Source organism: Helianthus annuus, chromosome 11 (genome assembly GCF_002127325.2).
Source record: "Helianthus annuus cultivar XRQ/B chromosome 11, HanXRQr2.0-SUNRISE, whole genome shotgun sequence".
NCBI classification, from domain to species: domain Eukaryota; kingdom Viridiplantae; phylum Streptophyta; class Magnoliopsida; order Asterales; family Asteraceae; genus Helianthus; species Helianthus annuus.
The window spans coordinates 134495754-134511525 of NC_035443.2; the positions used below are offsets into that span (position 1 = coordinate 134495754).

Here is a 15772-nt window from a genome sequence, read left to right on the forward strand (position 1 = left end):
TTTTACAAAATCACTTCAACACTTCTTTAAATCAACCAATCAATTGCCAACACATCAAACTAATTTTCAACACCTCAAACTTGTCAATTAGTATGTACAATCGCATTATTACATGAACTTGTAGTTTTTCCGAAAGTCATAGTGTAGATCACCTTATATTTAGTGGATCTATGTATAAAATAGTTTAGTCTTGTAAAAACCCCGTTTTTAGAACAAATCATCCTTTACAACTTCCCGACAACTTTTATAAAAATTGTTACTTTGTCGGATCTTTCGTTTCACAAGTGTTTATGCACTTGTAGTTTGTAAAAATCATATTTGTTAACATGTCACCCAACTTTTATAAAACATGATTTTCTCGACACTTGGTTCTACGAATATACCACTTGTACATGTCACACCCCCCAAAATCCCACCTGCGGAGTACTACCGCTTGGAGGCGTGACTGACCAGGATCCAGCCACCAATCATACTGAACAAGCATATAAGTAGTTATAAAAGTTTAACCATCACGATTGGTGTTCAAAAAAACAAATAAGTTTAAGTTGCAAGCGGAAGCATAAGTTTAAAGTTATAACATAAGTTCCAAAAGTTTCAAGTTTAACATAGTCTCGTAGCAATCCCTGTCCCACAACGATCCTCCTCCATGCAAGCTCCAGCTGAGTACCTATGGTCCTGCAAAGCATGTAGTAACGAGTCAACAACTAGTTGAGTGAGTTCACGGGTGGGCGTTCGTTTTAGTTGTTTCGAAAACAGTTTACTTTATCTGGCATCCTGCCGTGGGGGTTACCCCATAGTTTAAAAACGTGACAAGTTCGTTCCCAGTTACTCCGGCACTCCGGCCGTGGGGGCTACCCCATGTAGTTATCAGGCATTTCGGCCGTGGGGGCTACCCCATGTGTATCATCTGGCTCTCCAGCCGTGGGGGCTACCCCATGTGTATACTAGACTCGTTACCGTATCGATTGCTGACTGTAGTCATGTTTATGTGCCCTGAAAACATCAATGTCTATCATCATTGACGTGCCCCAGATCCATTAGTTCACGCCCGTCCTCTGCGGCACGGTGTGAGGCTTGTCAGACCTAAATAGCGCTATCTAACTAATGACCCGCTCGCCATTGGCCCGGCGATTAGTCGATACAAAAAGGAGGGACTTCGTGATAGAGTTTTAGTCTAGTACGTTTATCCGTCCATCCGGACGAGGAATCACATTCCTGAACCACTGACGTCCTACCCAAGGTAGACGAGGAACCACGTTCCTTAACCCCGTTCCCAACCCAGGGAATCCCATGCTTTGTAAAGGGTGTGAACTCACCTTGGTTTGCTCGGCAGTCAAACACAGAAAGTCAATCAAGTCGCAAGTAGTCAATAACGTCCTAACACGGATATCACATATAATCAGATTCGAACCAAGTAGTGCACAAATGTTCAACACGTTTGGCAAGCACGTTTAGTAGTAACAGTTAACAGTCAACAGTAGCACATACGGTTCACAAGTTCAGCCCAACTACTTAGGCCCAAACACGTAAAAGCAGTTAACACAGAAGCCCATCAGTCTGGCCCATTAACTAAGGCCCAAAAGTGTGGTCTCGAGTCGCAACCGGACTCGCAAGCATGGTCTCGAGTCATGCTGTGTGTTGATCATGGATGGTTGCGAGTCGCAACCGGTGTCGCAACCGTAGTCTCGGTTCATCATGCTAAGGTCTCGAGTCGCAACCGGACTCGTAACCTGTGGTTTCGGCTTGTCCTGTTATGGTTGCGAGTCGCAACCGCGTGGTCTCGAGTCATCACGCTGTGGTTGCGAGTCGCAACGGGTGATTGCGAGTCGGTAAGCTGTCATTTTCACGTTCACGTGTTGATGCAGGTGTAATCAGCCAAATAGTACAATATAATCAGGCCCAAATCCGGAAATGACCAATAGAATTTCACTAACATATTTCCTAATCAGGCTATTAGTCAAATGTGGATCAAAATCACAAGGGTTTTCAATCTTCAACTATCATTCAAAGTGTTCTTCAAATATTCAAACCCATCTTCATCAAGTTCATAACATTTTAACCACTTATTCAATCAACACTATGAACAAGCATCAAAACACTAAGCATAACACATAACCCGGTTTTCATACAAGTCCGATTTCATGACATATGTAACCCGATTTCATGTTCATCAACATAAGTGGTTCAAACTTCATTTAGACACAACATATCACATCTTGCCATATAATATATGTTAACCGGTTATCAACATGGTGCATATTAGAATCATCATAAACATCAAGAACATCATGTAATCTCTAACTATAGACATCATCTTATGCATACATCCATTCAAGCACAAACACAACAAAAATTAACCATAAAAATACTAACCGGTTGGTGATGTGTGTGTGTGTGCCGATCCAAAGTCCAAATCCGAGAGTTTCTTGTGTCAACCGAGTGGATCCGAGAGTCTTGGAGATGTGTTTGTGTGCTAGAGTTCTAGTGGGAGAGAAGATAGAAGTGTGTGTGTGTTCTAATGTTCAACAAAGTGGTAACAAGTAACTAGGGGTGGTGTATTTATAGTCAAGTTCCAAATGGTGCACCCTTAGTGGGTTTCGAGTGGGGGTTCACGGCCCAAAGGCCCAACCGGCCAAAGGTTCTCGGCCCAAGGCCCAAAACCGATTACTATTCACTCGAGACCTCATGGTCTCGAGTCGGGTTCCTTGTTGTTTCGTGTCGGGTTCTCGGTTCACTTATAATACATATGAATATATACAATGCACACATAACAAGCACATATCATGTAAAAAGGTTCACGTTTATCATTAAGTTCAATCGGCCAACTAATCACATAACATACAAGCAAGTTACAACGAAGGGTTCTAGATTTCGAGTTGTCACATCATCCCCAAGTTGAAAGAAATTTCGTCCCGAAATTTGATGGCACTCACTGAGGAAGCTAGTTAGGTTGCAAGGTTTTCCCGGTTTTCCTGGGGTGTCACATCCACCCCCCGTTGTTCTGGAATTTCGTCCCGAAATTCCGTAGCTTCAGCCTCAGTAGCGTTTGTACTGTTCTCAAACAGTTGGGGATACTTTTGTTTCATCCGATCTTCGCGCTCCCAGGTAAACTCTGGGCCGCGACGTGAGTTCCAACGAACTCGAACAAGAGGTATTCTAGTGCTCTTGAGGACCTTAACATCCCGGTCCGTGATCTCGACAGGTTCTTCGACGAATTTCAACTGTTCGTCGATCGTAAGTTCCTTCAGAGGAACTACGTGTGTCTCATCTGACAGACACTTCTTCAGATTCGACACATGGAAAACGTTGTGAACTGCACCGAGTTCTGCTGGTAATTTCAGTCTGTAGGCCACCTTGCCTATTTTCTCGATGATTTCAAAAGGTCCAACGTATCGTGGGTTGAGTTTGCCTCGTTTACCAAAACGAACCACACCCTTCCAGGGTGAAACTTTGAGTAATACCCGCTCCCCAACCTGGAGCTCAAGTGGTTTCCTGCCCTTATCGGCGTAGGCTTTCTGACGGTCACGAGCGGCCGCCATGCGTTGTCGTATTTGAGCAATCCGCTCAGTAGTGTCTACCACATGTTCTGGACCAGTGATCTGACTATCCCCCACCTCTGCCCAACAGAGGGGTGACCGGCATTTACGTCCGTACAATGCCTCAAACGGAGCAGCTTTAATGCTGGTGTGGTAGCTATTATTGTACGAGAATTCTACGAGTGGCAGATGCCTTTCCCAGCTGTTGCCAAAGTCGATTACACAAGCGCGAAGCATGTCTTCTAATGTCTGAATAGTTCGCTCGGACTGCCCGTCCGTTTGTGGGTGATACGCTGTGCTCATATCTAAACGTGAGCCAAAAGACTTGTGCATTGCCTGCCACAGTTCCGAAGTAAAACGTGCATCTCGATCAGAGATAATAGAGGTGGGCACCCCGTGCCTCGAAACAACTTCCTTGAGGTATATCTCCGCCAGAGTGGAGAACTTATCCGTTTCCTTGATTGCCAAAAAGTGTGCGGATTTTGTGAGTCGATCCACGATCACCCAGATAGTATCGTTTCCGCGCTGTGATCTAGGTAGGCCAGTAACGAAATCCATGGAAATTTGCTCCCATTTCCATTGTGGTATCTCTGGTTGCTGAAGTAGGCCTGAAGGTTTCTGATATTCCGTCTTGACTCGCGCACAAGTCAAACACTTGCTGACATACGTTGCTATGTGGGCCTTCATGCTAGGCCACCAATACGTAGTTTTGATATCGTGGTACATCTTGTCCGAACCAGGGTGTACCGAGTAGCGAGATTTGTGCGCTTCATCCATCACAAGTTCTCGTAAGTCGCCATAGTGCGGGACCCAAATGCGTCCTGTTACATAATAAGCACCATCTTCCTTCTGTTCTAAACGTTGCCTTGACCCGCGTAGAGCTTCAGCTCTAATGTTTTCTGGTTTCAGTGCTTCTATCTGAGCAGCTCGTATTTGCGAAGGTAGACTAGAATGGATCGTGAGTTGTAAAGCTCTTACACGCTTAGGCGTAGTGTCCTTTCGACTGAGGGCGTCCGCCACTACGTTGGCCTTGCCCGGGTGATACCTGATAGAGCACTCGTAGTCATTCAGCAGCTCGACCCATCGTCGCTGCCGCATATTCAGTTCCTTCTGCTTGAATATGTGTTCTAAACTTCTGTGGTCGGTGTAGATGGCGCACTTGGTTCCGTACAGGTAATGCCGCCATAGTTTAAGTGCGAAAACAACAGCTCCCAGCTCTAAATCATGTGTCGTGTAGTTCTTCTCATGAACTTTGAGTTGTCGTGAGGCGTAGGCTATGACTTTATCTCGTTGCATCAATACACAACCAAGACCTTGAATTGATGCATCACAGTAAACCACAAAATCTTCTGTGCCCTCTGGCAGTGAAAGGATAGGTGCACTACAAAGTCTATCCTTTAGATGCTGAAAGGCTAACTCTTGTGCATTTCCCCAATGATAAACAACGCCTTTCTGCGTTAGCAAGGTCAGGGGCTGCGCGATCTTAGAAAAATCCTTAATGAATCTCCGGTAGTAACCTGCCAATCCCAAAAATTGGCGAATTTCCTTTGGTGTACGAGGTGCAGGCCAGTTCTTAATTGATTCCACTTTGGTTGGATCAACGTGAATCCCATCCTTGTTCACCACATGCCCTAGGAAATGGACTTCACGAAGCCAGAAGTCGCATTTCGAGAATTTTGCGTAAAGCTGTTCCTTCCGAAGGAGTTCCAAAATAAGTCGTAGATGTTGTTCGTGCTCTTCTTTGCTCTTAGAATAGATCAGGATGTCGTCGATGAAGACTATAACAAACTTGTCCAGGTACGGTTTGCACACTCGATTCATCAAATCCATAAAAACTGCCGGTGCGTTCGTCAGCCCAAACGGCATGACCAAAAACTCATAGTGTCCATATCGAGTCCTAAAGGCCGTCTTAGAGACATCCTCTTCCCGAACTCTCAGCTGGTGATATCCCGATCTCAGATCGATCTTTGAGTAGTAACTCGACCCCTGCAACTGGTCGAACAAGTCGTCAATGCGCGGTAGAGGATAACGATTCTTCACAGTCACCTTGTTGAGTTCGCGATAGTCGACACACATTCTGAAGGTACCATCCTTCTTCTTCACAAATAGTACTGGAGCTCCCCAAGGTGATGAGCTAGGACGAATAAAACCCTTATCCAAGAGTTCTTGTAGTTGCGTGGAGAGTTCCTCCAACTCTGATGGCGCTAAACGATAAGGTGCACGGGCTACAGGCGCGGCTCCAGGAGCTAGATCAATCTGAAACTCGACTTGGCGATGGGGCGGAAGACCAGGTAATTCCTCAGGGAATACCTCAGGATAGTCGCGTACAACCGGAAAATCCTCTAGCTTCTTCTCCTTCTCTGTGGTATCAGTAACTAAAGCCAAAATCGCAGTGTGGCCCTTTCGTAAGCATTTCTGGGCTTTAAGAAGAGAGATAATGTTCTCAACAGCACTTCTCTTGTCGCCTCGAATCATGAGAGGTTCACCACCTAAACCAGGAATACGAACGATCTTCTCGTTACAAAGAATCTCTGCTCGGTGTTGGGATAACCAATCCATCCCAATGACAACGTCGAAACTACCCAAGACAATAGGTATAAGATCAATAGAGAAGGTCTGGTTAGCGAGAATAAGCTGGCAACCCTTGACTACGTGTGAGGCCTCCAAACTCTTACCATTAGCTAGCTCGACAGTGTGCTTGTCGCTCAGGGGTGTAGGAATACGCTTAAGCATCTTACTAACTTCTAGTGACACATAGCTAGTATCGGCACCCGAATCAAATAAGGCTGTAACATAAAAGTCGTCGAGAAGGAACTTACCCGTCACCACGTTGGGATCATTCCTTGCTTCACCTTGACCAATCACGAACACTCGCCCCCTAGCACCATTGTTGTTGTTGTTCCCATTGTTACCATTCCCCTGATTGTTGTTGTTGTTCTGATTCAGTTGGGGACAATCCTTCTTGAAGTGGCCTTCAGCTCCACACTGAAAGCACCCTTTGTTGTTACCCTGCTGCTGTCGCTGGTTCTGCTGAGGTTGCTGACGATTCTGATTGGCAGGATATGCGCTCCTGCAATCCTTTGCAACATGGCCAGGCTTGTTGCATCGATGACAGTTGCCCCTGGTGCATGGCCCACTGTGGTGTAGGCTGCAGCGATTGCACTTGGGGTGATTCCCCTTGTATCCACCATGACTTTGACCACCAGACGACTGCTGACTGGGGCTCTTGTGATCGTCCGTCTTTCTCTGCTGAGACTGAGTTTGCACTGAAGTTGAACCCCTGCTTGAAGTTCCATCCCATTTCCGTTTATCCCCACTAGAAGCACCAGAAGTAGTTGCAGCACCTATACGCTTCGGTAACCTGTTCTGCTCCACCGCTTGGTCAGTGAGACGGTGAGCCAACTGTACAACCTGCTGGATAGTAGTCAACCTCGCTGAAGTCACATGACTTTGGATCTCTGGCACCAAGCCCTTGAGATAGAGTTCAATTCGCTTGTACGGAGGGTCCACCATAGTAGGACACAACAAAGCAAGCTCATGCGATCTCTTAGTGTATGCCTCAATCTCCGACCCCGACATCTTAAGATTGTAGAACTCATCTTCCAGTTTGTGAATGTCGTCACGACTGCAGTATTCCTCCCTGATCATTTCCTTGAAGTTTTCCCATGGGGTGGCGTTGGCAGCAACCAACCCCAACATTTGCACTTGAGCATTCCACCACGTGAGAGCCAAACCCTCGAGAGTACCAGTAGCATACTTTACCCTGCGCGCTTCAGGGCATTCACACATTTCGAACACGGACTCCAGTTTCTCAAACCAGTGTAGGAGACCTACTGCTCCTTCAGTGCCGCTAAAAGTCGTGGGTCGACAGTCCATAAAGGTCTTAAAAAGTGCACACCGGTGCCTGACCTAAGGTAGGTGAAAGAAAAGACAGAGTTTAACACAAAGGTTGGTTCACGAGAGTAGGATCCAAATGATCCTAGAACAATTTCGGACTGCAGGATATACCTCCTGCGTGTGCAGCTGCGAGCGCTGCGGCAACTCGCTCGTTGATCAAAGCCGTCAACTGGGCTTGTGTCATGTTAACGCGTCCAGACATGTTTCTTCATAACAAGAGTAATACGTGTGAGAGAGGTTCGCGAAAGTACGATAGTAAGACAGAGTAAGCACGCACGTGTTCAAACAACAGTAGCTATACTAATCAAGCATACCATGAGCAATGTACTACGCAACTAACAAGTAGGCAATATACATACATCATATTACCTAGAACGTCGAGCCTTGCATGAGGAGCGAAGTGTCGTTGTGGACCGTTGAGCACTAAACCGGTTATAGTCTGGTTTTAACAAAATCGTTTCTCCTTTATTAAAACCAAGTTCACTATAACCAATGGCTCTGATACCAATCTGTCACACCCCCCAAAATCCCACCTGCGGAGTACTACCGCTTGGAGGCGTGACTGACCAGGATCCAGCCACCAATCATACTGAACAAGCATATAAGTAGTTATAAAAGTTTAACCATCACGATTGGTGTTCAAAAAAACAAATAAGTTTAAGTTGCAAGCGGAAGCATAAGTTTAAAGTTATAACATAAGTTCCAAAAGTTTCAAGTTTAACATAGTCTCGTAGCAATCCCTGTCCCACAACGATCCTCCTCCATGCAAGCTCCAGCTGAGTACCTATGGTCCTGCAAAGCATGTAGTAACGAGTCAACAACTAGTTGAGTGAGTTCACGGGTGGGCGTTCGTTTTAGTTGTTTCGAAAACAGTTTACTTTATCTGGCATCCTGCCGTGGGGGTTACCCCATAGTTTAAAAACGTGACAAGTTCGTTCCCAGTTACTCCGGCACTCCGGCCGTGGGGGCTACCCCATGTAGTTATCAGGCATTTCGGCCGTGGGGGCTACCCCATGTGTATCATCTGGCTCTCCAGCCGTGGGGGCTACCCCATGTGTATACTAGACTCGTTACCGTATCGATTGCTGACTGTAGTCATGTTTATGTGCCCTGAAAACATCAATGTCTATCATCATTGACGTGCCCCAGATCCATTAGTTCACGCCCGTCCTCTGCGGCACGGTGTGAGGCTTGTCAGACCTAAATAGCGCTATCTAACTAATGACCCGCTCGCCATTGGCCCGGCGATTAGTCGATACAAAAAGGAGGGACTTCGTGATAGAGTTTTAGTCTAGTACGTTTATCCGTCCATCCGGACGAGGAATCACATTCCTGAACCACTGACGTCCTACCCAAGGTAGACGAGGAACCACGTTCCTTAACCCCGTTCCCAACCCAGGGAATCCCATGCTTTGTAAAGGGTGTGAACTCACCTTGGTTTGCTCGGCAGTCAAACACAGAAAGTCAATCAAGTCGCAAGTAGTCAATAACGTCCTAACACGGATATCACATATAATCAGATTCGAACCAAGTAGTGCACAAATGTTCAACACGTTTGGCAAGCACGTTTAGTAGTAACAGTTAACAGTCAACAGTAGCACATACGGTTCACAAGTTCAGCCCAACTACTTAGGCCCAAACACGTAAAAGCAGTTAACACAGAAGCCCATCAGTCTGGCCCATTAACTAAGGCCCAAAAGTGTGGTCTCGAGTCGCAACCGGACTCGCAAGCATGGTCTCGAGTCATGCTGTGTGTTGATCATGGATGGTTGCGAGTCGCAACCGGTGTCGCAACCGTAGTCTCGGTTCATCATGCTAAGGTCTCGAGTCGCAACCGGACTCGTAACCTGTGGTTTCGGCTTGTCCTGTTATGGTTGCGAGTCGCAACCGCGTGGTCTCGAGTCATCACGCTGTGGTTGCGAGTCGCAACGGGTGATTGCGAGTCGGTAAGCTGTCATTTTCACGTTCACGTGTTGATGCAGGTGTAATCAGCCAAATAGTACAATATAATCAGGCCCAAATCCGGAAATGACCAATAGAATTTCACTAACATATTTCCTAATCAGGCTATTAGTCAAATGTGGATCAAAATCACAAGGGTTTTCAATCTTCAACTATCATTCAAAGTGTTCTTCAAATATTCAAACCCATCTTCATCAAGTTCATAACATTTTAACCACTTATTCAATCAACACTATGAACAAGCATCAAAACACTAAGCATAACACATAACCCGGTTTTCATACAAGTCCGATTTCATGACATATGTAACCCGATTTCATGTTCATCAACATAAGTGGTTCAAACTTCATTTAGACACAACATATCACATCTTGCCATATAATATATGTTAACCGGTTATCAACATGGTGCATATTAGAATCATCATAAACATCAAGAACATCATGTAATCTCTAACTATAGACATCATCTTATGCATACATCCATTCAAGCACAAACACAACAAAAATTAACCATAAAAATACTAACCGGTTGGTGATGTGTGTGTGTGTGCCGATCCAAAGTCCAAATCCGAGAGTTTCTTGTGTCAACCGAGTGGATCCGAGAGTCTTGGAGATGTGTTTGTGTGCTAGAGTTCTAGTGGGAGAGAAGATAGAAGTGTGTGTGTGTTCTAATGTTCAACAAAGTGGTAACAAGTAACTAGGGGTGGTGTATTTATAGTCAAGTTCCAAATGGTGCACCCTTAGTGGGTTTCGAGTGGGGGTTCACGGCCCAAAGGCCCAACCGGCCAAAGGTTCTCGGCCCAAGGCCCAAAACCGATTACTATTCACTCGAGACCTCATGGTCTCGAGTCGGGTTCCTTGTTGTTTCGTGTCGGGTTCTCGGTTCACTTATAATACATATGAATATATACAATGCACACATAACAAGCACATATCATGTAAAAAGGTTCACGTTTATCATTAAGTTCAATCGGCCAACTAATCACATAACATACAAGCAAGTTACAACGAAGGGTTCTAGATTTCGAGTTGTCACATCATCCCCAAGTTGAAAGAAATTTCGTCCCGAAATTTGATGGCACTCACTGAGGAAGCTAGTTAGGTTGCAAGGTTTTCCCGGTTTTCCTGGGGTGTCACAGTACATACGTAGATCGGCTCGTTTTAAATACTATTTTACAAGTCAAAATACTTTTACACAAGTTCATGTTTCTCGTGTGGTGGAGTTTCACCTTTTAACCCTCGTACCGACAGAAACAAGCTTATGTCAAGATCTATGATCTTAAAAAAGTCGGGTTAAACAATGATAAGAGCCACCACATTGTAGATCGGGCCTCAATAATCAACATATTCAAATATTACAACTTTTACACAAGACATGACCTTTTATCCAACAAAATTCATGTTTTAGTAGACTTTAGAGATTCAAAACACATGATTCCGACTTTTAACCGTTAAAAATCATATTAACCACTTTAAATACGTTCGAGAGTGAGTTTTAAACATTATACCTCTAGCTCGGGGCTAGGGAAGAATCTAGTCGAAAATGTGGTGGATAAAAGCTAAGAAACGAGGTCCTTCCACTTCCGCTTGCTTCAAGCTTCCTAATATGAAACCCGAAAGCCTTGTAGATACTTGGAATGGATGAACAAGAAACGAAAATGATGGTGGTGACCCTATGTGGGTTCGGCCGAGAATGGGGAGAGGGCAAGAGAGTGGAGTGAGTTTGGTGAATGGATGGTTATAATCTCTAGTGTTATGAGGGTATTTATAGGAAAAAGATCAAGATTATCGTCCATCGGTTCTTATGTCATCTAGATTTTAGGCATAAACAATTTAAAAATCAAAATGTGTACTTCCTTGTCCCCTTGGTTTGGCCGATCCCATTAGGGGGGGGGGGGGTATCCGGTTGGTTTCCAATCGTTCAGTTAGAGTTTAGTTTAGTTAAGTAGGTTACTTAGAGATTAACCCCGTTAGTTGCATGATGCGTTATATCGCGAGTGTTAGGGTAATCGGGGACCCTAACTGGCTCAGAAAAAGACTAATAATATTTCTGGCAATATTTTTATGTTCCGGGTATAGTCCGGTTGTTCGGTTGGATAGTAATTCGTTAAAGTGCTTAAGTAAGCTTTTAAGCGTCGTAAGTAATATTTTTAGCGACACAATTTATTCTGCAAAGTGTCAGGAATATTTCCTCATATTTTGGCACTTTATTAGTTAACTAGAAGCTAGTATGTTGATAAAAGTGCTGTGTTTCGTGCTCAGAGTACGTTTTAGGCACATCCAATCATTACATCTTATTCCTAGAGACGCCGTTATACAACCCTTGTATCCCTACACACACTATGGGTGTAGTAAAATATTTCTGGCTCATATAGGCCTTTAGAGGCAGTGTTTGCCTGATGCTGGCTATATCAGCATGTTCCATAGGTTATCCGTTCAAATGCTACTGTACTTTTGTGCGTCATGTTTGTCACTAGAGTTCAGTAAGTAAATAATGTAGTGATGGAAAATCAAAGTATGATGCAAGAATATACAAGTACTAGAAATCAAGTAGCAGTTCGTCAGTAATCTCAGTTAAGCACAGTAATTAAGCAACAATTAATAGTTAATTAAGTCGTACGGATACCTGGTTTAGTGAGGGTTGTCACATTCTCCCCCCGTTAGAAAATTTCGTCTCGAAATTTTAAGTTCTGCTTGTAGAAGCAGGGTTCTCAGGAAATAATTGGGGGTATTTCTCTTTCATTCGGTCCTCACGCTCCCAGGTGAATTCAGGACCATGTCTAGCATTCCAACGAAATTTGACGAGCTTGACACTGCTCCGGCGGGTCTTGTTCACTTTCCAATCTGTGACCTCGACAGGTTCTTCAACGAAGTGGAGCGTGTCATCAACATGAATTTCGTCGGTAGGAATGGCAACGTTATCTTGAGTTGGACTCTTCTTCAGATTGGATACATGAAATGTATCGTGAACACCATTTAGTTCGGCAGGTAGGTCCAACTTGTATGCTACTAACCCGATTCTCTCCAAGATCTTGAACGGTCCAATATACCTCGGGTTCAACTTTCCACGTTTCCCAAAGCGTGCCACACCCTTCCAGGGTGATACCTTCAACAAAACCATCTCACCAACCTCAAACTCTAGAGGTTTCCTGCTTCGATCCGCGTAGGCTTTCTGCCTGTCACGAGCTGCGCTGATACGGTCTCGGATTTGCGCGATCTTATCTGTGGTTTCCTGTACCATTTCAGGACCAACCAATTGTCTATCACTTGCGTCAGCCCAACAAAGCGGCGATCTGCACTTGCGCCCATATAAAGCTTCAAACGGCGCGGCACCAATACTGGTGTGGTAGCTGTTGTTGTATGAAAATTCAACCAGGGGTAAATGCTTATCCCAGCTACCGCCCAAATCCATCACACATGCTCTCAGCATGTCTTCTAACGTCTGAATCGTCCGCTCGCTTTGTCCGTCGGTCTGCGGGTGGAAAGCGGTGCTCAGATTTAACTTGGAGCCAAAAGCTTCCTGGAAGGATTGCCAAATCCTTGACACGAACCTTCCGTCTCTATCAGAGATAATCGAGAGAGGTACTCCATGGCGCGTAACAATCTCTCTCATGTAAATTTCAGCCAACTTGCTTGTATGATCCTTCTCGCGGATAGGCAAGAAGTGTGCTGACTTCGTCAATCGATCCACTATCACCCAGATAGTGTCATGGCCTCTTGGCGTTCTTGGCAACTTCGTAACAAAATCCATAGAGATTTGTTCCCACTTCCACTTGGGAATCTCTGGTTGTTGCAGAAGTCCTGAAGGCTTCTGGTATTCCGCCTTAACCTTGGCGCATGTCAAACATTTGCTCACGTAAACTGCAACATCGCCTTTCATCCTAGGCCACCAATAATAATCTTTAAGATCCTGGTACATCTTATCCGCTCCAGGGTGGATAGAGTACCGTGACTTGTGAGCTTCATCGAAAATAACCTTCCTTAAACCACCAAACAAAGGAACCCACATTGTTTTCTCAAAACACAACGTTCCTTCCCTGTTTGGTACCAACAACTTCTCCATCCCACGGAGATACTCTTCTGCAAGGTTTCTTTCCCTGAGAGCTTCTTGTTGCGCTGCACGAACGCGCGAGGAAAGATCGGTCTGAATGATCATCTCCAAGGCTCTAACCCTTATGGGCTTGATTCTTTCCTTACGACTTAGGGCATCGGCGACCACATTCGCCTTCCCTGGGTGATACTTTATCTCGCAGTCGTAGTCGTTCAAAGTATGATGCAAGAATATACAAGTACTAGAAATCAAGTAGCAGTTCGTCAGTAATCTCAGTTAAGCACAGTAATTAAGCAACAATTAATAGTTAATTAAGTCGTACGGATACCTGGTTTAGTGAGGGTTGTCACACCACATCACCACCCAAAAACCTGAACACTCACCCCTCACCCCCACCCAAAAACCTAAACTCCCTCCCTCCCACACATACACCCCAAAAACCAAAAAGAACCTAACTCCCCCCACCCCGAACCCACTTATTTTTTGTGACGAAATTTAGCATTTTAATAAAAAAATGTGTTTTTTATTTTTTTTAAGGTATTTTAGGTTGTGTTCACACTGGTTCTCGCGATTCTGACAATAAAGGGTGGTTCCTAACGGATCCTTTTATATATATATATATAATTTAGGTTATACTTTTGGGTCGTAATTTATGCATATTAAAAATTGGGCTTTAATCTAAACGAGCTAACGAGCCAGCTAAATGAGCATAACGAGTGAGTCGAGCTTATCATTGCTTGGGCTCGGCGTATTTCAAACAAGTAAAGAACCACGAGTTTTTTTAACAACCTAGATCTTTATTGTACGTTGATATCTTGTATGAGTAATCTAGCTTGTTAATTTGCATGCATGCAGCATGGGATGAAGGAAAACAAAACAATTACTACACTGACAATGAATCCACACATATACAACTGAAAGATCATCAATACTCATATGTTGCATCCAATGCTGAGGTCAAAGATCATCCAGTGCCATTTTTCTGGTACGGTGAGTCGAAAAACAATGCAAAAGATCACCCACAACAACTTCATTCATACCCATCATCTAAGAATCAGATAATTAACGATTACCCGGAAGCAAAGTTATTGTTCTTGGAACACAACTTGCATCAAGGAGAAGAACTGAAGTTGCACTTCACGAAAGACAACCAAAAAACAGCGTTTTTACCAAAAGAAATCGGTAATTCGATACCCTTTTCGTCAAAAGATCTTCCTGAGATCTACAACAAGTTCTCGGTTAAACCTCACTCGGTTGAAGCCAAAATCTTGAAGCAAACACTTCACTTTTGCGAGCTAAAACCGATCCATGGCGAAAAAATACATTGTGCGACTTCATTAGAATCCATGGTCAATTTTAGTACCGCAAAACTAGGTGCAAAGGTGAAAGCGCTTTCAACAGAAGTGAAGGCTAAAGAAAGCACCCTGTCACAAAAGTACAAAGTTGAGTGGGTTAAAAAGTTCCCCCCCGCGAATGAAGCTGTGGTTTGCCATAAGCAAAACTACGCGTATGCTGTGTTTTATTGCCACACAGACGTTGGCACTCGATCGTATGCGGTTTCTTTGGTGGGTGAGGATGGTACCAAAGTGAAATCAGTGGCGGTTTGCCATACGGATACCGCGAATTGGGCCGATGACCATTTGTCGTTTCAATTGCTTAATGTGACACCAGGGGTTCCGGTTTGCCATTTCCTACCTGAAGATCTTGTCCTTTGGGTTCCATACTAAAATATCCAACTGGTTTGGGTATATTTCAAGAATCTGTAAGGCTGAGTAGTGTGACAAATTATGTCACTTATCCTTATGTCTGGGTGTATCAGTATATGTATCCTTATGTCTGGGTGTATCAGTATATGTAACTAAATAAAACAGCCTTATATGTATGTGTTTAATTAATGTTTAGTTCCAGCAAGATCATATCATCCCCATTAGCATGTCTACACACACACACATATATATATTGAAGAGCTATGAAAAAGGATACTTTGCCTCATCCACATTAGACCATGGGGTATGGTGAGGTGGGGGCTTAGAGCATGGGTTGACACGTGAAGTTCGAGCCCCCCGCTGATTAGTGACATGTCCGTAGGGTATGGCGGGGCGTGGCTAGCCAGGCGTGGCTTGGCCAGGTGCATTAAAATAAAATAAAAAAATCTATGCCCTAGCCAACAAGCCAATAAGAGCCGGCCACATAGGATCACTAGCATTCCCCACGTCCGGCCTTAAACTCCTGCCCAAGGGGCCACGCCCAAACCCAAACCCACCCGGATAGTGACTTGGGTGTTTCTCTCCAACCCACGCCCAAACCACCCCCCATACCCCATA

The 15772-nt window shown here is 44.5% G+C and overlaps 1 protein-coding gene across 1 annotated transcript; it reads left to right on the forward strand.

The window, feature by feature from the left end:
• Positions 1 to 14293: 14293 nt before the first annotated feature.
• On the forward strand, positions 14294 to 15283 carry LOC118484077 (BURP domain-containing protein 3-like). Its single transcript, XM_035979969.1, has one exon. It carries the CDS (start codon positions 14294 to 14296, stop codon positions 15173 to 15175), a length of 882 nt encoding a protein of 293 aa, XP_035835862.1. The 3' UTR covers positions 15176 to 15283.
• Positions 15284 to 15772: the final 489 nt, after the last annotated feature.

Coding starts and splice junctions, on each gene's coding strand:
- LOC118484077 (XM_035979969.1), top strand. CDS start 14,294: ATGCATGCAGCATGGGATGAAGGAAAACAAAACAATTACTACACTGAC.